The 21,146-nt window shown below is 51.4% G+C and overlaps 5 protein-coding genes across 5 annotated transcripts; 3 read left to right on the top strand and 2 right to left on the bottom strand.

Moving 5' to 3' along the window:
- Positions 1–1,587: 1,587 nt before the first annotated feature.
- PG994_010740 (uncharacterized protein) lies at positions 1,588–2,032 on the top strand (the record flags this gene model as incomplete). The annotated part of the gene is made up of 2 exons (XM_066862149.1): positions 1,588–1,621; positions 1,752–2,032. The coding sequence occupies 2 exons, from the start codon at positions 1,588–1,590 to the stop codon at positions 2,030–2,032; spliced, it is 315 nt and encodes a 104-aa protein (XP_066711259.1).
- A 1,164-nt stretch (positions 2,033–3,196) lies between these two features.
- Positions 3,197–6,076, bottom strand: PG994_010739 (uncharacterized protein; the record flags this gene model as incomplete). Its single annotated transcript, XM_066862148.1, has 4 exons — positions 3,197–4,421; positions 4,475–5,211; positions 5,259–5,942; positions 6,002–6,076. 4 exons carry the CDS (start codon positions 6,074–6,076, stop codon positions 3,197–3,199), a joined length of 2,721 nt encoding a protein of 906 aa, XP_066711258.1.
- A 1,742-nt stretch (positions 6,077–7,818) lies between these two features.
- Positions 7,819–12,008, top strand: PG994_010738 (uncharacterized protein; the record flags this gene model as incomplete). The annotated part of the gene is made up of 3 exons (XM_066862147.1): positions 7,819–10,633; positions 10,693–11,406; positions 11,467–12,008. 3 exons carry the CDS (start codon positions 7,819–7,821, stop codon positions 12,006–12,008), a joined length of 4,071 nt encoding a protein of 1,356 aa, XP_066711257.1.
- A 1,178-nt stretch (positions 12,009–13,186) lies between these two features.
- On the bottom strand, positions 13,187–14,853 carry PG994_010737 (uncharacterized protein; the record flags this gene model as incomplete). Its single annotated transcript, XM_066862146.1, has 2 exons — positions 13,187–14,757; positions 14,829–14,853. 2 exons carry the CDS (start codon positions 14,851–14,853, stop codon positions 13,187–13,189), a joined length of 1,596 nt encoding a protein of 531 aa, XP_066711256.1.
- A 613-nt stretch (positions 14,854–15,466) lies between these two features.
- PG994_010736 (HAD-like protein) lies at positions 15,467–16,471 on the top strand (the record flags this gene model as incomplete). Its single annotated transcript, XM_066862145.1, has 3 exons — positions 15,467–15,573; positions 15,701–15,810; positions 15,972–16,471. 3 exons carry the CDS (start codon positions 15,467–15,469, stop codon positions 16,469–16,471), a joined length of 717 nt encoding a protein of 238 aa, XP_066711255.1.
- Positions 16,472–21,146: the final 4,675 nt, after the last annotated feature.

Below are 21,146 nucleotides of genomic sequence, written 5' to 3'. Positions count from 1 at the left end.
CTTCTGTAGCTAGAAAGTGTTCAACGTACAAGACAGAATGCTGAATGGGCAAAAGAGGACTGAGAAAAGAAGGAAGTGGTCCAGAGTACGGAGTAAATGGAGTTGAAGTAGTCTAATAGGAATACTGGAGCTGATTGATGCATTCAATAGATGCCAGTCTGTCTTCAATTCGCAAGCTTCACTCACCAGTACAACTTGCTTTGTATAGCCCGACGCAGCACCACCACACCCCTACAGGGCCAACCCCCACCTAAAAGCTGGAATGGGTTGTCGTCATTGGCCCCTCAGGATGTGGCGTTGAACGTCCAGCGGCGATTTCTAATCTGCTTCGGGGCGGGTTGAACTTGACACTCTGTCTTTTTTCAGGCACATCGTTCCATCGCTGCTCCAGTTGCAGGTATTTTTGGAGTCCTGGGCCGCGCTAGACAGGGACTCTCCCCCAACTGACTCTACTCCCACTGAGTACTCCAACCTTACCGCCCAGGTATCGTACCTCAACTTGGCACTGAGGTAGTCTCTCTGTGGCACGCCCAGCCAGCCGCCTCCCAAGGGTCTCTCCCGTCTCCGGTCTATTGTGTCTTGACAGCCCCTCGATATGTCATCATGTCCAGAACATGAAGGAACACGCGACAAAAGAAACGAAGTTGAACGAACCCAGTTGCGAGCCGCATTGGTCTGATGAGCAAGTATGTATGTATGGCGGCCCACGCATTGCCCTCTATGCAGATCCTCGCGAGATCCAGCCTCACGCTCCTTGCATGCCTGTCTTAGTCCAATGCGTACCGCCCTCCGCCCTCCGCCCTGCTTATTGCCTAAGGGAGTACTGTAGCAGTCTATTAACGGCACAATAGACCCTCCAATAGTAGGCGCCCATCCCGCACTTACTAAAGCAACTCAAGAAAGGACACATCTTTGTTTGCGAACTTACCAGCACCATATCCTCGAGAGTCTTACTTACTCCAAATCTAGGTAGAGCACGAGTGAATTCAGAAATTCTACTGGCTCCCGGCTCAATGGGGCTGAACGGAGAGGTCAACGTAAATAGCCAAGGTGTGCAGCATGGGAGAGCTGCATAAGTTTCGTTCCTAACCTTGGGAATACCCACATGGGTCCTCTCCCCGGAAGGTCCAGCTCAACATGCTGCGGTTTCTTCAAGATGCCCCGAAATGAATGCCTTAAGGCAGCAGTTTGAAAGCGAGCGGGCATACGATACGGCCAGCTTACACGACTTGTACCGAGTATTGCTGCACTAGTCCCAAGGTCAATTAGATGATTGGTTCGCAAGCACCTCAGTGATTGATTACTCAGTGATACCTACTTATTCAATGTGTGCTCACGGCAATGGTTATGTTCATCTGAAGGACCTTCCCGAATGGCACAAGTGGCATGGCAACATGGGCAGCATGTAATGCATTTGGTAGTTGTTACCTGCTGGCGCTGAACAGCGGCGATTTTTGATTTCTCTATTTTATCTCGCAACTGAGTGATTATTGGCAGGCTTCACGAAGAGACAAGATGACAATGAAAACAGTTGATGGACCTCGTGAGTTTACATCTCTCTATCTCTATCTCTTGGGTGGGATCTTGATGAATGCCGACTCGCACCGAGGTCACCACCACAGTAGGCGGGTTTGGTATAGTCACCTAAATACTTACACACCTCTATATCTCGGACTCATTGAAGCTCTTCGATTCTGTATACATATTGTATCCTAAGCCACGACGGCGAAGCTGACTTGCCAATGCAGGAGGTTGCTCCCAGGCCACTTCGGGCACCACATCCTTGCCGTCTGAACGGCTGACCAGGCCCATCTTCTCCATTGGCCTAGGCATTGCCATCAGGCCTAAGGACTGGCAGCCCAGCTCCTTGCGCCGCAGCGCTGATGATGGCGCCGCCGGGACGAATGCCGCGAAGAAGAAGCTGTTCTACACCATCGTAAAGGCCGACCTCCTGATTCCGGGCGACGGCGACCCCCTCGAGGACGCCGTACTCGTCATCGAAGGGAGTGAACGTTTAGTGTTTGGCACTTAGTGATGCTGATCGAGAACAGACTTCATTACGAGACGTTGCTGGCTACGGCTGTGAGGTGAGAGACTCCAAGAATGCATTATCATCAAACACTCAGCAATACTGACTGACAGCTCTAAATAGATTTCCAAGGCTATCAATGACGGCAGTATCGTAGGTCCAAACATCTACAGTAGCGGGGGCTGTTTGAGCCAACTCGCTGGTCGTAAGTGATATTCTCGTCGAGTTGAACACACCCCTTTTTCCAGGAGCGAACTCAAGCCTTTTGTGATACGCCCTCCATATCCAACGGGACGAACCATGGCATCATCAAAGCTTTAGTGCTCACCCAGCCACCCAGCCCAGAAAGCAAAGCAATCGCTACCAGCGTTTCTATTCAAGTCAAAATAATATATCCCTTCATTAACTGGGCCGGTGTAGCCTAGCGGTAGTATTCTTATCTATATACTTAAAGGCAAGAGGGTTCAACTCCCTCTGCGGTTACTTTCTTCTACTTTTTCTTTATTCTTTTGCCTTCCTTCCCTCTACGTCACCAGGCAGGTAAGCAGTCGTACAATTTCAAAAGTACGACATCTGGATGTTGAATGCTATTGACTACTTGGCTTCTGAGTATATTACCGATTGGCTGACTTGATACATATCGTCGCAGACGTCAGGTTCCTACAGCAGAAAGAGAACATCAAATACATCTGGAAAGGTGGCGTGCTGTTCAAGGGACCAGGTATCGGGCCATGGGGAGAGAACTATGTATTTGATTGACCGACTGTCACTTCGTGTGGCTGTCGGCGGTCCTAGAACGACCCAGTTGACGGGATCAAGTGGCAGTCGAATCAGCAACACTCGAGTCTTTGATTCGAATAAACTGAGGTATATTTATGCACAAAACTCAGGTATAGTCAAATTACATGTTTCGGACCTGCGCCAGAACCCACTGAACACCTCTCAAAGCCGGCTCCTATTATGCAATACCAGCAAAATCTATCTTGTGTGCAACGCCAGGTCGATGCAATCATGCCGTTTCGTTACTCATTCCGTAGCCCTCATGTTCGACGTTTCAGATTTCCCCGGAGAAAAGCTTGCAAGAGACATTAATACAAATAATTGAATCGGTAGGTGATCGTCCCCCCCTATGTACCGGCTGCTTTAACAGGTCGGTAAACTGCCATATCAGAAAAGATCATCGTAATCGTCCCAACCAAGCTGTTCGTATACCGACGTTTTCGCTCCTTCATCTTGGTTATTTGTGTCAGTCTTGACAGGTGTAACACCAACATACTCCACTGTTCGCTTTTTGGCTGGTGTAACTGTCACGTAGTTCTCGATGGAGACCATTCGCCCAAGGCGAGGCCTTTTAACAGGTGTTTCGGCCAAGTTGATACCGCCAGGAGAGGACGGTAGCATGACGCCACTGTCGCGGGGCTTCAAGTGGCTACCGGGCACTTCTAGATATTGCGGTCGCCGAGAAAGCACGGGCGAAGAAGCGAGCACGACGCCTTCGTCTGGTGCCGACACCCGGATTGTGTCATATTTTAGTGCTGGTGGGCGTGCAGGCGTGGCCATGGTCTCCTTTGCTGAAGGTTTGCCCGCTCTGGGCAAGGCAGGAGACTCGTTAGCCGAAAACGCTGTATCCCTGTCGCGCTTCCTTGGAGCAGACGATGATATCAAAGAGGCAGATGGTGAAATATGCATCTTCTCAACCGAATCGACAAGAGTAGGATTGCTTGTTGATCTGCCTTGAGGTGCTCGGCCAAGCGCATCTCGGAATCGGTGGCCCACTGGTGTCGCTTGAACAACATCCTGGAAACGAGTAAACTGAGTCGGCTTCTTCGACTTTCTTAAATGAGCCAAAGAAGTAGTTGCGCGTCTCTCCTCTGCTTCTTCCAAAGCTTTCCCGACCGCCACCTCCCTGTTTGGTTTTCTCAAGCTGGATATGGCCTCTTGCAGTTCAGCCTTCATTTGAGCCTCCTTCTTTGCTTTGTCCTCAGTAGACGCACGCTTGTATGGCGTCTGCTCGACAACAGAGGACTTGCCTTTAGCATGATTGGAACCCTTGGAGTCTGGCCGGGGCACGTTTGTTAGGGTTGTGGACTCGCTGGCTTCTCGCTTCAACACTGGATATGTTGGCGTTGAGGCCGATCGCATCAGCGCGATCATCCCGCTAGGGCCACGCGACATGCTGCGTCGGTTGCGCTCGGTTTCCTTGGATAGAACCCGCTCGAGCGAATGAGCCGACTTCGAGGCAGTCGGTCGTTTCGCCGAAGAACCGGGCTTGCTTTTTGGCTTGGCTGTTGGCTCCGCCTTTCTTGACCTCGGTTTCGGCGGTGATGGTATCACCGGGCCGCCGAGTTTCCGGTTAACCTCGTCGCATTGTTGAGGAAGCCGAGCGGAGTAGCTAGCTTCACATCAGCAACTCTTCATGGTATACTTTAAGGCATTGTTCCTTACAAGGGCACTACTATATCGATACAGAAGTCTCGAAGGGGGTCAGAACTTGATCCCTGCGACTGGTGAGCGCCATCCGAGTCTGCAGCGTGGGAATCGCCCGGCAGCTCAACCCCATCCATTGTTGTTGATTGCCAGATGGATAACCGGTCGGCCTGTACAACCAGGAGGACGGGGAAATTATGTTTGTTCCGCTTCTTCACCGACACCTGCTTTGACAAGTCCAGAGCGGATTCATCGCCTGGGAGGGCAAGGAACTGTGAGCTTGCACCGTTGTTGCCAGATTTCGAGGACTCCAAGGCTAATATTTCCAGGATGAGAATGATCTGCAGCTGGGTTTCCCTCGTGCGGAGATATAAGATCTGTAATCTGGTTTCCTCGGACTCAGATTTCGCCGAGTCGTCGTCTTCTCTGCGCTGTGGCTTGCGTAACGACCACCATCTCCGCAGATGCTCGTCCTCATCAGGGTAAAGAACATTTTTCCCGAGTTTCATCTTCTTCGACTTTCTCTTCTTGGCACTGGCAGTTTGTTCATCCCCGGAGTCTGCCAGGCCCGTTTTCGCCAGAGCAATGATGTCTGGCACAGTGCTTTTGTACTTGGTGTCAATTTGCTGTGTTGACAATACAATGCTCTTCAAGAAATCTATAAGGTCGTTCATGTCCAAATTTGCATCACAGTCCAAATGGAACGCAGCTCGTGCTCGAGACAGAGGACCTTTCACGAAATAGGCTAGAGAACCCTGATTATCGTTAGGTAAGTTACAACATGTGATATAAATCGACCTACCATTGAATGATACAGTGTTTCGGTATACTGATTGCGGATGTTGTTGAATATGTCGTCGGCTGTGGTCTGCTCTATAGGCAGTTCTGGATTCGTTGGCAGTGTTAGCTGGGTTGCCACCTGGGATTCAGGGGCCGGAAGAGTAGCTTGGCTGGCAGTATGACAGTCTGTAGCTGGGCCCACTGGTGAAGGGGCATTTGAAGTCTCAGCAGCTGATGCGGCCCTCGGCGGTTTTTTCACCATTGACTGTATGGCTTCGATGGCAAGCCGCCGTTTCTTGGTCTCCTTGTGCAGTTGAGGAGTGACTAGTGGTCCTGAGTCAAGGTCCTGAGTTACCATCTGCGGGCGTTGCTTGATCATCTCCGTGTTCGTCACGGTGGCATAACCGCTGAGCTGCTCCAGATTGACCCAACTGCCCAGCTTACATAAGGAGTAGAGACCATTGTCCTGTCGTTCCAAAGCGTAGGCAGACTTGTCATTTTCGAGACGTGCAATCAGAACTACAGGCCGAGCTCCCAAGCGACCCTCGAGATCCAAGATCTTGATGGTCGATTCAAAGAACCGGGCATATGCAAAATCACCCTGAGGCGAAGCAAGATCGAGAGAGGCAAGAGACAGGTGCTCTCGAGGTAGAAGCATGAGAGGCTGGAGACTGCGGGGCTTGACAGAAAGCTTCTGGGGGTGAGGCTGGAAAGACAATGGCTTAGAATTTGCATCAAGATAACAGGAATCTTATTGGCACTCACCCTGACAACAATTGAGGGCCTCAGAAGGTCCTCCATAGCGTGAACATCGTCGTGCTTACGCTTCCTGGCAAACATACTTGGAGAGAGAACCTCATGTTGACTTGGCCTGCTTTCAGACTCTGGCGCTATATTGGTACGCGGCGCGCTCGAGCTGGGCGTTTTGATAGACATAAGGAGACTGAGAATAACAGACCTTCCATCGAGGGAGGTATGTAGGATATTCTGTCAATCGGTCGAGGGTAGGGCACCGTACAATGGATCGATAGGACTATGAGATGCTTATCCATGTACCTGACAGCAGTGCATGGCCCATTGATTACAGTGACATTGTACACCAAAGGTGAGTTTCAAACAAGCCCCGACCAGAGAAAGACGAGCTACGACACTAGCCTTAATTCGACGCGTCTTGGGAGACGCGTTGAGTGCCGACCTCCGACCACCGAATGAACGTTAATGCTTTACTCCTTCGGGAATAGCCGGGTGCAGGGGTTGCACCAAGTGCGACACAGGTAGCATGTAGGTATCATGTGGCTGAAAAGAGATGTCTGTGTCGTTCAAAAATCGTCGATCGGAGGTGGCTTACGCAGGTAGAGAGTGAGTGGCAAGTGCCACCACATTGATGAATGTGTTCCATCGACTAATGCATTTGATTGAATTGACCATCTTCCCTGATCAGAGCCCTGATCACATCATGAAAGATACAGAAACCTATTGCGTCTTTAACACTTTGCATCCCGTCTCATTTTATGACAGCCCCTTGTGAAACCTGACTGCCTGGCTGTCAATTTCCGAACCCTACATGCATCAGCCTGTTAAAAAAATAGCAGTTTCTATTGACTTGTGTTACCGTGATATTAACGACATGCATGTACAGGGTTGGCAAGCTCCAGCTGAGCCTTCTGGCACACTAATAAAGGCCCAGCTCGATGCGCAATGGAGATCATATTCGCAAAAATTCAAACCGTGATGCGATGGTCATGTTGTTGTCGTCGTTGCTCTCCTCTATCAAATGATACATACTCACACCAGTCGTCCCACGTGGCGTTAGAGTAATGAAACAACTGCTAGGGGCTGTTGGGCGCCACAAGTTCTTGGAGCCTGGAGGTTTTGGCCCGTCAGAGTCCCATACCCGCCTAAGGCGTGCTGGAGCCAATAGCCTGAGTACTGCACGTGCCATTACCATCGCACCCCCTACGGAGTAGTGCACCAAGTTCCAACCGGTCTGGTACATACACGCTGATCCTGCTGGCAAATTCCGATGTAGGTCCCAAGTCTTGTTTCTTTAATCATTTTGATATCGTGTCTCCAACTGCCATCGCGACCGTCCACGCCTCTTTTGTTCCTTGCTTGTCGTTGTATTGCACCAAGCTGTCCAGCTCACTGTCAACGTAGAAAAAGAATAAAACCAAAAAAAACCCCAAGATATATCAAACACAGCTGAGAGTACACTGCTGTAACCAGCCGTTCTATTTTCTTCTCCTGCGCTGATTGGCACCTCTCTGATTCTCCGATTTCCTTGGCCCAAATGGATTTCTGCCTCGACACCTCGTGATACCGTACCCGGCTTCCCGCTTTTTCGGTCCAAGCTAAAGGAAGATCGTGGGTGAGGCTCCATCGAAAAGCTAGGCCGGCAATCACGGCGCCACTGCCTTCACTTTCTCATCTAACACTAGAGCGACATCTCCAACCTTGTCGCAACCCGCCGTGTGACCTCCCTCGTGAATCAGATCCGCGGTTTCCTCAACTCGCTGCTATACTCGGCCACCACTGTTAGCCAACCACGCCAATTCCCGGCAGTGGCAGCAACTGCAGCAATCATGTCCTCAGAAACATCGCCGCGGGCGGTGCGCTTCTCCCAGGGTGAGCACGAGCTGCTTGGCGAGAAGATAATCAACAAGCCGCAGCGCCCCCTGCCGCCAACCATGGACTCAGATGCGTCAGGTTCTTCCGGCGACTATGTTGCCGACCCCAACGACCCTGCCGAACTCGAGCGACAAGACGAAGTTGGTTCGTTGGCGCGATATGCGGATGCGGGCAGTCATTCTAGCTCAGTGGCATCTCTGGCACCCAACTCGTTGGCCAATAGCACGAATAGTCGACGCGGCATAGTTCTCCCTAGCGATACAAATGGCGCCTCCACACCGTCTGGCACAGTTAGCAACAGCACCCGTCAGTCTCAACAGAGGCCCTTACCGCTAACCCGGACGCCTTCGGGTACATACGCGCCGCAGAGAGGTCCTGGTATGAACGCGCAACCATTCCCCCTCAACACCCGGTCCGGCTCGCGTCCTCGACGTGGCGAGGATCCTGCCGATAAGTTCCGCCACCAGGAGCCCGCCTATCTTCGTATGATGCGCCAGGAGCCGAATATGAATGGTTATTTCGACCCCTACACCCCGAGTCTAGACTATACAGACGACGAATCCGAAGAGGAAACGCCGTCCTCCGAAGGCGCATACGACGACCGCTACAATGAAGAAACCATCATGTTTTATAATGACGACAACGATCTACAGCCTACGGAAGACGACATTCAGGATCCTGTCAACCGAGAGAGGCTGGAATGGCATGGCATGCTAGCCGCTGTTCTGACAGGAGATGTCGTAAGGCAAGAAAAGAAACGTCTTATTGGTTCCTCTGAGCAACAAGGCGGGAAGACAGCCCATAAGGCCGAGCTCTGGGTTGGTCTACGCTCTAAAGTCTGCGGCCGGTCTCTTGCGGTTCAGAGGCGCATGGTTGAAGAGGCCCGAGGGAACTTGGACAGAATCATCGACGAGATCATACGATTTGAGGTTCAAGGAGAGAGTGAAGCCGGAAAGCCTCCAATCGATCAAATCCGGGATGTTGTGCAAAAGATCGAAAAGTGTGAGAGTCTGTATCCATCTTGGGATGCTCTTGGTAACGAACACAAAACCGCCAAGTCCCAAGCATTCCTGGAGGCCTCGGATGCGGTTCTTTCTTGGTACAACACCAACGAGATGATTAATACGGAACTTTCAATTCTCAAGAAGTGGGTTGGCAATGAAAACCTCGACTTCCATATGAAAAAGCAGCGATCACCAAGCACCAACGGTCTTGGCGACGAGACTTCATTCTTGGACCGACTCATGAAAGAGGATGGTCTCAAGTCTCTGCATGATGATAATGGAGGCAGTTTCGAAGAAAAGCAGAGGAATGCAGCAAAAACCAAAACCCTTGTGCGCCGCAGCATGTTGTCAGCCATTTCAACCACCATTGCTAAAGCCAAGGAGACCCTTATCGTGAACTCGGCGGCATTCAAAAAACGCCACCTTCCACCGTATATCGAGGAGATCCTTACTCTCATCAGCTTTCCATCTCGACTGATTGAGGAAATTATCAAAGTCCGACTCGCGTATGCGAAAAAGATGAAGGAAACTACCCAGCAAAACTCGATTCTCCAGGATCAGATGATCTCACAGTTTGAGCTTCTACTGCAGCTGGCCATCCGAATCAAGCAAGAATGTTTGACTGTGCTTCAACCACAACCGGGCTGGCAGTTGCCCCCCTGCATCGACGATTCTTTTGACCAGGTCGTCCTGGATGCCCTGAAATATTACTTCAAGATGCTGAATTGGAAGCTGAGTAGGAATAAGAACACCTTCAAAGAAGCCGAGGTCTTATTCCAAGAATGGGGGTTTGCCAACGAAATCGGTAGAAACCTGCAAGGAGGTGATATCGAGGTCGCTGAGCAGTTTAGCACACTGACGTTCAAGGCACTCAATCGTCTTAGCCAGACATTCGAGCGTGAGCTTCAGCGGAAGCCTAAAGAGTCGGTGGACGCGATGAGTAAACGATACAAACAGGTTTTGGAATCTGTTCGGGTGCGTCAGAGGATGCTGCAACGCTTCTCACGAAAACTGAGTGATCACTACGAAAATGCCTCGGATATGAGTATCGCGTTTGCTCCCGACGACCTTCAAAACTTCTACGAGCGTCTCTCAGTAAGCGGCCATTTTCTGGTTGATGAGTTTGAGGGTATCCAGATTGTCGCGTCACCTGCCCTCGTGGGACGTGATGACGAAGTTCAAACCATCCTGAGGACATGTTTCCATGACCCCGAGCTGGCCCCAGACCGCACCGATCCATACGTACTGATTCTGCGACCCGAGACGCCCTTACACTGGTTCGGTAATCGGAGCACTCAGCCGCTGAACATCGACTCGACTGATCTTAAAGTCGGCCAAATGCGATTGATTGCCGATGGCTCGCAATATCCTCTGATCAACGCGCGAAAGATATTCTTAGAATCGATCGACATGCATCTGGATTTGGTGGTGGAACAACGCTCCAACCTACACAAAGTCAATGCTAGATTGATGGAAATACGCAAGGTTGCTTTCAAGCTGTCCAATACTTTCATGGATAGTGTAGAGACCATCCGAAAACAGACACAGGGACTTGACTGTGCAGAACTTATCCAGACCTGCTTCGTTTTTGCCACCGAGTTTGGCCAGCGATCTCTGCTCAGTATGGATAGCAACCGTCGTCAGATGAACAACATGAAGCTCACCAAATTGGCGCTGGATTGGGTGAGCTTCATCTGCGACGATTGTGCTGTGACGGACCGAAAATCTTTCCGCTGGGCAGTCCCGGCTCTAGAATTTGCCATGGGTATGACGAGGGCCGGCACATCCTAGGGTTAGATCCCAACGAGTATGCCCGACTGCGAGCCAAGGTCTCGGGATGTATGTCCTTACTGATATCGCACTTCGACATCCTTGGAGCCAAGTCGAACCAGGCCGCTCAGTCAGAAAGAGAGCGCATAGAGGCTCTCGTAGGGCAATTCAAGAGGATCGACAAGAACCGCATGCTCGATGACGAGGAAGCTTTCAAGTTCGTCCAAGAACAACGCCTCGAGAAAGTCGCTCAAGTCGACGAAGTGCAAAGGCAGGTCATCTCTGAAAGACAGGGATTGGGCCGCGTGCTCGAATTCTCCAATGAGGTCGACCGATCGCTTGCCTATCTATCTTCGTCGGCCACCAATATATCTATGCGTTGGCAACAAGGCCATTTTGTTGGAGGAGGAACGTTCGGAAATGTCTACGCCGCCATGAACTTGGACACGGGGCATTTGATGGCCGTGAAAGAGATTCGTTTACAGGATCCCAAGCTGATTCCTCAAGTCGCCACTCAGATCAAGGATGAGATGGGTGTCTTGGAAGTGCTTGACCACCCTAACGTAGTATCTTATTATGGTATTGAGGTTCATCGCGACAGGGTGTACATTTTTATGGAATTCTGCTCGGGTGGATCTCTGGCAAATCTGTTGGAGCACGGTCGTATCGAAGACGAGCAGGTCACAATGGTTTACGCGCTGCAGCTCCTCGAAGGTCTTGCCTACCTTCATGAGAGCGGCATTGCACATCGCGATATCAAACCAGAAAGTAAGTAACAATCTCCATCCATGGCAATGTTGTGTTGCTGAAGGCTAATCATGTCCCTAGATATTCTTCTCGACCACAACGGTGTTATCAAGTACGTCGATTTCGGTGCTGCCAAGGTCATTGCCCGCCAGGGTCGTACTTTGGTCAACGCAGCCAGTACGCAACCTAACAGATCCATGACCGGTACGCCAATGTACATGTCTCCCGAGGTGATCAAGGGTGAGAATCCAGGTAGGGCTGGTGCCGTCGACGTTTGGTCTCTTGGATGTGTCATCTTGGAGATGGTCACGGGCCGCCGACCGTGGTCCAATCTTGACAACGAATGGGCTATAATGTACAACATTGCTCAAGGGAACCCACCACAGCTTCCCGGCCCCGACCAACTCAGCGAACAAGGTATCGACTTTCTTAAACGGTGCTTTGTCCGCGACCCGCGGGGCCGCGCGAGTGCTGTCGAGCTGCTACAGCACGAATGGATCATGGCCATTCGCAGCCAAGTCGTGGAGCCAGCTACACCAAGCGACTCCGGCAGCAACTCGGTGCAGAACACGCCGCACCCGAACTCAGCTGGGAGCCGCCAAGGTGCCGATCAGTTTTCTTAGGTAGATCATTCTTCTTCGCCCGGCGTGCTCTCATCTGTGAATCATACTGAAGAAGAAGCAGAACGGGTGGCTATGGAAATCGAGCGTACCGAGTCGGGCCGCATTTTAACAATGGCCGGTCTGGCGGGCAACGATTCGACAGAAGCCGACAATCAAGAATAAGAAGCTCGTTTTGGGACAAGCCCAGGTATACGTACCCGGGTTCCATCCAACTTTGGACGACAAGCTTGTCCGCCCCCGTGAACATCAAACTTTAACTCTGGTTCGCATTATGGCGATGTCGGACAAAGCTGCCTCTCCTATAGCTTGCAAACTCTGCAGCCAAGGGGAATTTTGCGATTATATACACATTCAGGTGGTTTATTCCCGGTTAGAACATAACGTGTATGGATGGACACAGTACACGAAGCACATACGAGCATCTTTTCTCCCTATCCTTTTTTTTATCCAGCATCAGCGGCGGAGTTTCAGTCAACCTTATTATCAATATCAATTTTTGGCGCATTCATCAATCAACCAATCAATCAAATCAAACGTCTTCCAGCCTTCCTTGTTTTCTGATGGACGGCCAGACATGGGAAATCAGAGCAACCTGGGGGGAATATTTTGCTCATCTATCTCTGTCAATTGAATTCCACACCTTGCTGGTCTCCACAGCCTGTGGGTTCAACCGACTCTTGTACTGATGTGAGAAGGAGGACGAGGGCGACAGAAATGGGAGGTTGAGTGGGCAGTGGGGGCCAATGAACTTGGTGGTGAGTGAACAGGCAGATATATAGGTCACGCTCATGTATGAAATGAGTAGCGAAAAGAGCGGTAAATCATAATACATAAGAAGCAACGAATTGACATTCTCCCAGTCGAACCACTTGCTTTTTTGAGGTTCTGTTTAACATGCACGTATTTGGCCCATCCATCATAGCGGCAGCATGCAAATTTTGCGTAGCATCTAACTTTGGGTATTCGCATAAATAGGGGTTATACGGGTGACATGGGATGCTTTGACGAGACTCAAGACTTTTATGTAGTCGATACGATGGGCAATCGAGAATTCATCAGTGCATTCATTACTCTAGATCCTTTTTTTCAAAAGACGCCAGAAACGCCGCTCTACCTATAGCTTCGGGAGTGAGGTAGCAAGAAGATCAGATACGCCTTGGGGAAACTCGCAACCTTATTTACTGCTCCATGGCATCCTCGTTTGTAGCGTCGTTGCCCCAGAGTCCGTCAAGCTGGAATTCCTTGGCCCATTCTGTTACGATTTCCTTCTGATCCACCATAGGTCCATCACCGGACTCGACACTCTTGGAGGCCTCGGTAGCAACAGGCAGCTTGGGCGCATCTATCCAGCCCTGAATACGTCCATCACGCCAATCCGTCACCACCGTCATAGCAGCCGAAGGCAAGTTTGGCACACCGCCCTTGCCAAGTCTGCCACGCTTGCGTGCTACCTGGACAAGGAAGTCGGTCGTTGCGTCGCCACCCGATGAAATGAGTGGCGGTAAGTCATACACATCCATGAGTTTCTGGAACAGATCTGGCGATGAAGACAAGCGCTTCAGGAGAAGGCTTACAGCCGGCATCGGGTCGTCGATCTGCTTGGGTGGGACTGCATTCAGGAGCACGAGATGCGCGTGTTGATCGATGGCCTTCTTTTTGGAGGACTCGCCGTCCTTGGTCGAGGGGAAGACGATACCAGGCGAATCGAGCAGGGTCAACTTGCTGTCGATCTTGACGGAGCGTATGCTGGTCGTAACACCAGCCTCGGCTCCGGCAGGACAAGCCGCTCCGTTCTTACCCATTCGAGAAAGCAGTGCGTTGATAACGGACGACTTTCCGACATTGGGGTAGCCGATAACACCAACCGACACGGCACGCTTTAGCTGTTTCGAAGCAGCGAATGACTTCAGTGACTTGAAGAGGGTCGCGGACGTGCTTTGGACGGTGATATCGCGGTGGTTGAATGTCTGGGCATTGGGTGCGCAGCCAGAAGCCCTTAGGGGAAGCGTGGGGAAGTAACGTCGCAGGTGGTTGAGCCACTCCTTGAGAACAGGCGGCGGGATGAGGTCGACCTTGTTCAGAATCAGCATCAGACGCTTCCCGCCGCTCGCAGCAGCCATCACGGTCCGCTCCACTTCGCGAGATCTTGTGCCCTCAGGGTCGCGAGCGTCGAGCACGTAGAGCACGACATCTGCCTGTTCAATAACTTGCTTGAAGACCTTATCGTGCTGCTTTCTGGACGAGTCGGGGCCAGGGAGATCTGCGGCGCCGTTGTCGTCATCGTCCGAGTCCTCGTCGTCATCCATGTCACTCCCGCTCTGTAGTTCACGATCGTACTGCTCGGCGGCTCGCCTTGCGCTGGCCAAGAGGGCGGCCATTGGGTTGGAGCTGTCGCCCTCGTCATCCTCATCCATAGCATCGTCGTCTTCTGCGAAACCCTCAAAGTCCTCGTCGGCACCTTCCATATCGACCTCGATGGCTTGCTCCTTGTCGGATGTGCCGGTCTTTGCGGCTTTGGCCATTTCCCTGCGCTTCTGTTGCTCCTCTTGCTTGCGCCTCCGTCCATCCTCAATCTCCTGGAGAATCTTCTCCTTATAGGGGAACAAGTTGGGGATGCCGGGGTCCTTCTTCAGTTTGGATCGCCATTCCGGGTTCTTCTTGGCCTCCTTTCTGGCCTTTCGTTGCTTCGCCGAAGATGCCTTCTCGATCTTGTGTCGAAGACGAGTGGGCGTCCGCTTGGACTTGGGCTCTGTAGCACAGCTTTTGGTCAGACTCGGAATATTTGCATTGTATAATTGGAGGACAGATAGGAGCACATACTTCCGGGCTTGTTAATGCTCGGCATTGTGATCCCGTAGATTGACTTGATACAAAACACCTTTGTTACGGATGTACATATGGTGTTGAGATTCCCAAAATTTCCAATCTTATCGCACAGGAAGTGGGATGGACTTTTTCTGCCGGCCCAATGCCAATCAGAGTGATTACTCGGCCGCCCTCTTGATAGCTGCCCCACTGATACCGCTTCACCGCCCAGATACTTGAGTACTTTTGGCTTCTTCCGAACTTACATAAGGATCTCAGGTACATGGTGTTATTGGGCCATTTACCTCCGTCTGTATACCGAACTCTCGATTTTTTTTTTCGCTCTTCAAGAAATCACCTATGTATGACGTTTTGGTTTGGCCGATGCATTCAAGTGGTCTATCGAAAAGTCCCTTTGGCAGTGAGAACGAAGATTGGACATGCTATTACTACGGCGGGTGGGTCAGCGACGGTCGGAGTTTCCCGATTCAGCTGGAAGGACTCCCCCTACGCATATTGTACATATAGACAGGCACAGCTGGACGTTGTCTCGACACTCGAGTGCAGTTTCCGACACGATATATCATTAGATTTCATTTACTTGAACCTGCTTTCACTCAAAAAATTCATTCGTTGCCCTTGACGTTGCAAGCATGAGTTATACGGCTCCTCCGGTAAAGGTAGGCTTCCGCGGCCTACTCTTCGACATGGATGGTACCATTATTGATTCCACGGCAGCCGTCGTAAACCACTGGCACACGTAAGTACTTACCCCCGGGGGGTGTTGTTACACTGCCCGTCCGTCCCTTACCACCGACGTTGCTGAATCACTGGGTACGATCATTGCGTACCTGCTCACGTTCATCCACTGATTCGTTCACATACAGCGTCGGCGCAGAGATCGGCATGGATCCCAAGGTCATCCTGCGGACCTCGCACGGCAGGAGGAGCATCGACATACTGAAGGTGCTTGCTCCCGAGAAGGCCAACTGGGATTGTGAGCGGCTTTTTCTTCTCCTCTCCCTCCCTGTGGCCCCGCACCCAACCAATCCCAATGTCACCACACTCACCCCCTTTTGGGTTGGAGGGGATGGCTTTGCTGTCACCAACCAGCCGCCGCAGGCGCACAGAGGACTTACTCACACACCGAGTGCACAGACGTCCGGTATATGGAGGGACTCCTGCCCAAGCTCCACGGCGAGGATGCCGTTGAGATTCCTGGCGCCCGAACGCTGCTGGACAGCCTGATCGCCGCCCGCGCCCCCTGGGCCATCGTCACCTCGGGCACCGAGCCCCTCGTCAACGGCTGGCTTGACAGGATCAAGCTGCCTCACCCAGAACACCTGGTCACCGCAGAGTCGGTTAAGAACGGCAAGCCAGACCCGGCCTGTTACAACCTTGGCAAGCAGCGACTGAACCTTGGCGGCGACGACTCATCATCATCGCCAGATGTCATCGTCTTTGAGGATAGTCCCGCAGGGATCTTGTCCGGTAAGGCTGCGGGTTGCAAGGTCATTGGCTTGGTCACAAGTCACACTTTGGACCAGGTCGTTGCCGCCCAGCCTGACTGGATAATTGAAGATCTTCGATCAGTGGAGATGGTTGAGTGTGCTGGCGGTGTGGTGACGCTGCAGATTTCCAACGCTCTAGCGCAATGAGAAGGGACAGGAAGAATTGGGCCATGGGGGTTTAGCAAGGTTGGCAGGGGGACAGCAGTTACAAAATCAATAGCGCAGAATGGAACCACAAGTGGAAAACGATAGAATCGGATGTTTGGATGATCACGGGATCAGGACTCTGGCTTTACTAGAGTAGAAAGGATTTACCGGCCTCTATGGGGAACGGGGGCGCAATGGATATACGAGTAGACAGGGACCCAACAACAGCAATAACAGCAGCTTACGATGCTATGGCGGCATAGAGCTGGGACGAAGTGTTAGTTTGTGACAAGGCTGAGTTCAGTGATTTCGGTAGATGCGTATGCACGTCGGGGGCCGTAATGGACCCAACAGATAGAGGCTCCTACTAGTTTGCCCGGGATGAGCCGAGCGATGCGGCGTTATAGACTTGACGGTAATGGGCTGGCAAGCCTTTAGCCCTCGGAGAAACGGAAGGGAAGGGGGGCCATTTCGGCATATAGCAGGAAAATCAAATAGATCCCAGATAGAGTTGAGATTGGTGCATGGTTAGGGGGGAAAAGGCCGGCTGTCGCTCCCAGTTTGGCAATAGGTCCTTCACATACACACATTCATGTATTCATTTGATGTGTGCCGTACCGTACCGCACCGCATCCCTTGCCGTACCACAGTCCGTTGAAGTTTGGGGCTCAAGAGCCAAGTATGCATTGTGTAGTCGTAATCTTAAGCAAGACTACATGCGTGCATACGGCTAATATACCGATGGGCTTTGGCAGAGGAGAGCAATGCAGAGGGAATGCATACTAAGTATGCAGTTGGTTCTTATTACATGAACCCTAGGCACCTTGTCGTTAGACCCAAGTCGGGTCAGTATTTGGATCTCCAGAACTATTGACTGGGAATATCCCGAGTGCAACCGTTCGAAAAAAATAGAGGATCGCCCCCCACGATGTTCGACTGGGAAGAGTCTGTCAAACACACAAAGTAATTTCTGGGTTACTAAGTACGTATGCCCAGCTACATGGTAATGTTGTTGGCGGCCTTGGAAACACCCCGCGAACATGTCTTGTCTTAGATGGTGACGAAGATTACTCGGATCCCACTCGGTGTCGCCGTAACTCTCGAGACTTGAGCAGGGGAAAAGCAAGGCAAAAGCAAATAGAAGGGGGAAAAGAGGCAGTGTGAAACGAGTCACGGTTATCATCATCATCATCAACACCGACAACACAACAAGGGGGCGTTCGCGTGTGACTCGTGCGCGCTTCTAGAATGTTGCCATGGAAGAAATGACAGACTCAGATTCGGTCCGTCTACATCAGATCTAAGACCTCACCCCCTCCCCCCGAGATCAGGAAAGGACGTGCTGAAATGGCATGGCCTATGAATGGCCGTGGAATGTCGATGTCAATGATCGCCGTGGCGTACGCCGTTGAACGCAGAGGGGAACATGCGGGCGGTGGTAGTATTCCAGGAGGGCAAGGGCCCGAGCGACTACCGGCGGCACAGTACAGTACAGCGCACTGGCGGGAGAAGAAAGGAGAACGGCCGGAGAGAAGCAGTTCGTGTTTACAGGCTCAATAGCTCAGGTAGCTTGATGTTGGCTGTGGTGGTGAACAACAAAACACTTGACTATCCATCGACTAGATAGATGATTGACCGGACCTCCTCTGCCTTGTCACTCCAGATCATATACGGACCGAGCGAACCCTACTTTCGTATCTGTGCGATGCAAGGGATTAGTCCCCAGATGAATGTGATTGCCGTACGCGTCCCGACACCCGGACGACGCGACGGGCCGATCGTGGTCGTGCTTTTGTGGTTTATCCTGATAAGATTGGATCGCTGCCCGCACACAGTAAGGGAGAGGGAATACGTGCCGCAGGGTCCATTAGTATGCAACCCGGGGCTTTGGCTGTAGTCTTAATGCTGGGCCGGCGATGACATGTCGTTGTATGCATGTGCGTACGACCTCAATCTGCGAATTCCTTCTCACCAGGGAAAAGAAAAGAGAGAGCCGGGGATAAATACGATAGACAAACTGCAAGGACCCGCCGGCAACTACAGCAACTGGATGCTTCTCGCTCTCTCGGAGCGAGCGCTTGGAGCCATTCCAAGACATGCGTCTGCGAGATCACGACGGAATTACGCAAAAGGTCTCCGAGGGGCGTCTGCAGAACCAATGGGTGGTACAGCCCCCAAAAGGGAGGTCGCCGACCTGAGTAACCCCCCATTTCTTGCCCATTGGCCAATCCTGACCAACGACGAAAGAGGGCGTCATTGATGCAATCCCCGTATTGTATTAACAGATGAAATCAGCAAGGAGAAGAAGGTGGTGTTCGTCTCTTCCCATGCGCATGCAGGATTGCTCGTTCACCAGCGTATTTGGTGGATGAGGAGAATCTACATCACTGGGATGGGGTATTACCGCGTCGTATTCGCCGGGTTAATGCTATCAATTAATGGGGTCGGGTGCCGACGTTACCGCAAGGCTGTTCTCTTCCTTTCGCTGAACAGTTACCATTCCAAGACAGGGAATGGCAAGAAAAAGCAAGCTGATTGATGAATTGCGGCGGCCCCTGCATTGATGCACGGCGCCGCCTGACCAGGAGCCAGGCACGCACTGCAGGAACAAAATAAGGACGGGAGAGTGGGAGTAACCAAACCAACACCGGCTTCCCTGCCCTTAATCTAGGGCAATTAAGATCGAATACAGGCATGGCTGGGCTATTGAATCCTATCACCATCTCGGTCATTATCATCATCATCATCATCGTGCAGGCACAGATAGGTATCTTCGTTATTATCGTGGTTCTTGGCAGGCAGATTAAATATGTAGACACCCAGCTCTTCGGTTCTTGCTGTCGCAGATGAAAAGCCCGGAGCGTTTTGCACGTCGTAATAAACAATTCGGTAACAACTGAATCTCCCTACCAGTATTGCATTTCTGACAGCAGCAACGACAGAAGAGTCGAGGTGGAGCGAAAGGAAGTTCGATGGGTACAGTGAGTAAACAGGTTACTTTATTATACCGCTGTTGTCTTTTTCTTTCGTTTCCTTTCTTTTTCTTCTCTTTTCTTGCTTCTTATTCCAAATAGTACCCGAATTGGCAAGGAAATTTCAATCCGGCCCATCTTTGCAATTTCTTAAGATTGATTAATAGCGGTTAGTTAATAGCTGTGGTATTAGCATGCGCCGACAAACTTCTAAAATGGCGCCTTGCGTCCTGCTTGCGCAGAAATCTCTATACTCCCTCACACAGGCGCTGTGATTTACATTTTATGCGATCTCGTTGAATAACTGGCTGTTATTCATGTAGGACTACATATGCCCATATCCAACACTCATTCGGAAGTTATTTTGGATGGGCAATTGAAGATATGATTTGATCGAATACGTGACGAAGGCGTGGTCACTGGTAGTGCAGGGGGCTCCCTTCCAACATACAGGTACGGGCAAGGTACAACAGCATGTATTTACTCTCATTCGGACAGTTCAGTTGTCGGTACTTCGTAGGTACTTGCTGGGAAAACACCTGGGACTGAGACCATAACCCTTGGGCGTTGCGCGGAAGTACTGTCGGCCTACTGTATGTCGGTGATGACCCCAAAACCCACGTGGCCGCCAGACCAGGATAGGTTACTTAGTTAAGGGCCTAAAACCGGCCTGTCCCAAGCTCTTGGAGCGTCTTCATCATCAGATGAACCTCTCTATGCCCGTCAAAGTTAGTCTATTTGCGTAGCCAGTATATTCTTTTCTTCTTCTCCTTCACGATTTGGCGAGTATGGTGAGCTGGAGTGCTGGTTAATACGATGCTCTAATCGAAGCCATATTGATACCAAGGTCCGGTCGAGTGAGAACCCGCCAGGTAAGCCGACTCGGCAGCCCAACTTGTCCTGTTGAACCAGAAGAAACAAACTTGCCCGTCGTTTCTTCCGTATGGCTAAGCAAAAGCCTACCCTACCCCTGACGCCGCCTCAGATCACCATGCCAAAGCGGATCGGCGCGGAAATATATGGGCATACATATATTCGCCCGGGTTAGTGTTGAAGCTGAGGTGATCCAATGACTAGCACGCAGGGGTCCTGGAGGGGCAGTGAGCACCTCGCAACTAAACACTAGGGGTGCGTACTGTGGTTAGATAGCGGCCTCTGGTGAAAAGCTGTTCAGTTTTCAATCTCCCCGGGGGAGGCCTTGGACCACAAGGTGGACGTTTCCGAGTCGCTTGGAGATCGGTTGCACTTGCAAAGGTCAAGCAAGTCGTTAGAACTAACCGTTCAGGCACTAGAGTAGAAAAGTAGCTTGATGTCTGTTGAATGAGATGCCGCTAAACTGTCTCGATGCAGGCTCGAATGACGCGACCCACTGCCTGACAGCCGGCGTCCAGAGCTTCGGGAGCGAAGCAAAGATCTCCCCAGTCCAGTGAAGCTGACTCGCAACCTGGAAGCCCCATGAATCATGTAGAGAGCCAAGCTGAAAGCGTAGTGTCAGGCCTGCGAGGTTGTCTGCATTGGGCAAAGCTTTCAAGAGAAGTCAAAAGTACCCCCGATGGATGGGGTTGTCTACGCATCGGAGGCAAACAAGCTGCACATCGCGTTCGGGGTTGCACAGAGGGGCGCTGACAGATTCGCCCAGTTGAGAAAGGTATGGGATTGTCCTGTCCATTCTCGATGTTTTACAGGGCTCCAATTGACTTTTC

This window comes from Apiospora phragmitis, assembly GCF_038363925.1.
Source record: "Apiospora phragmitis strain CBS 135458 chromosome Unknown utg000010l:1.0-9815664.0:1.0-9183399.0, whole genome shotgun sequence".
NCBI classification, from domain to species: domain Eukaryota; kingdom Fungi; phylum Ascomycota; class Sordariomycetes; order Amphisphaeriales; family Apiosporaceae; genus Apiospora; species Apiospora phragmitis.
This window is presented reverse-complemented; position numbering and strand designations above follow the sequence as displayed.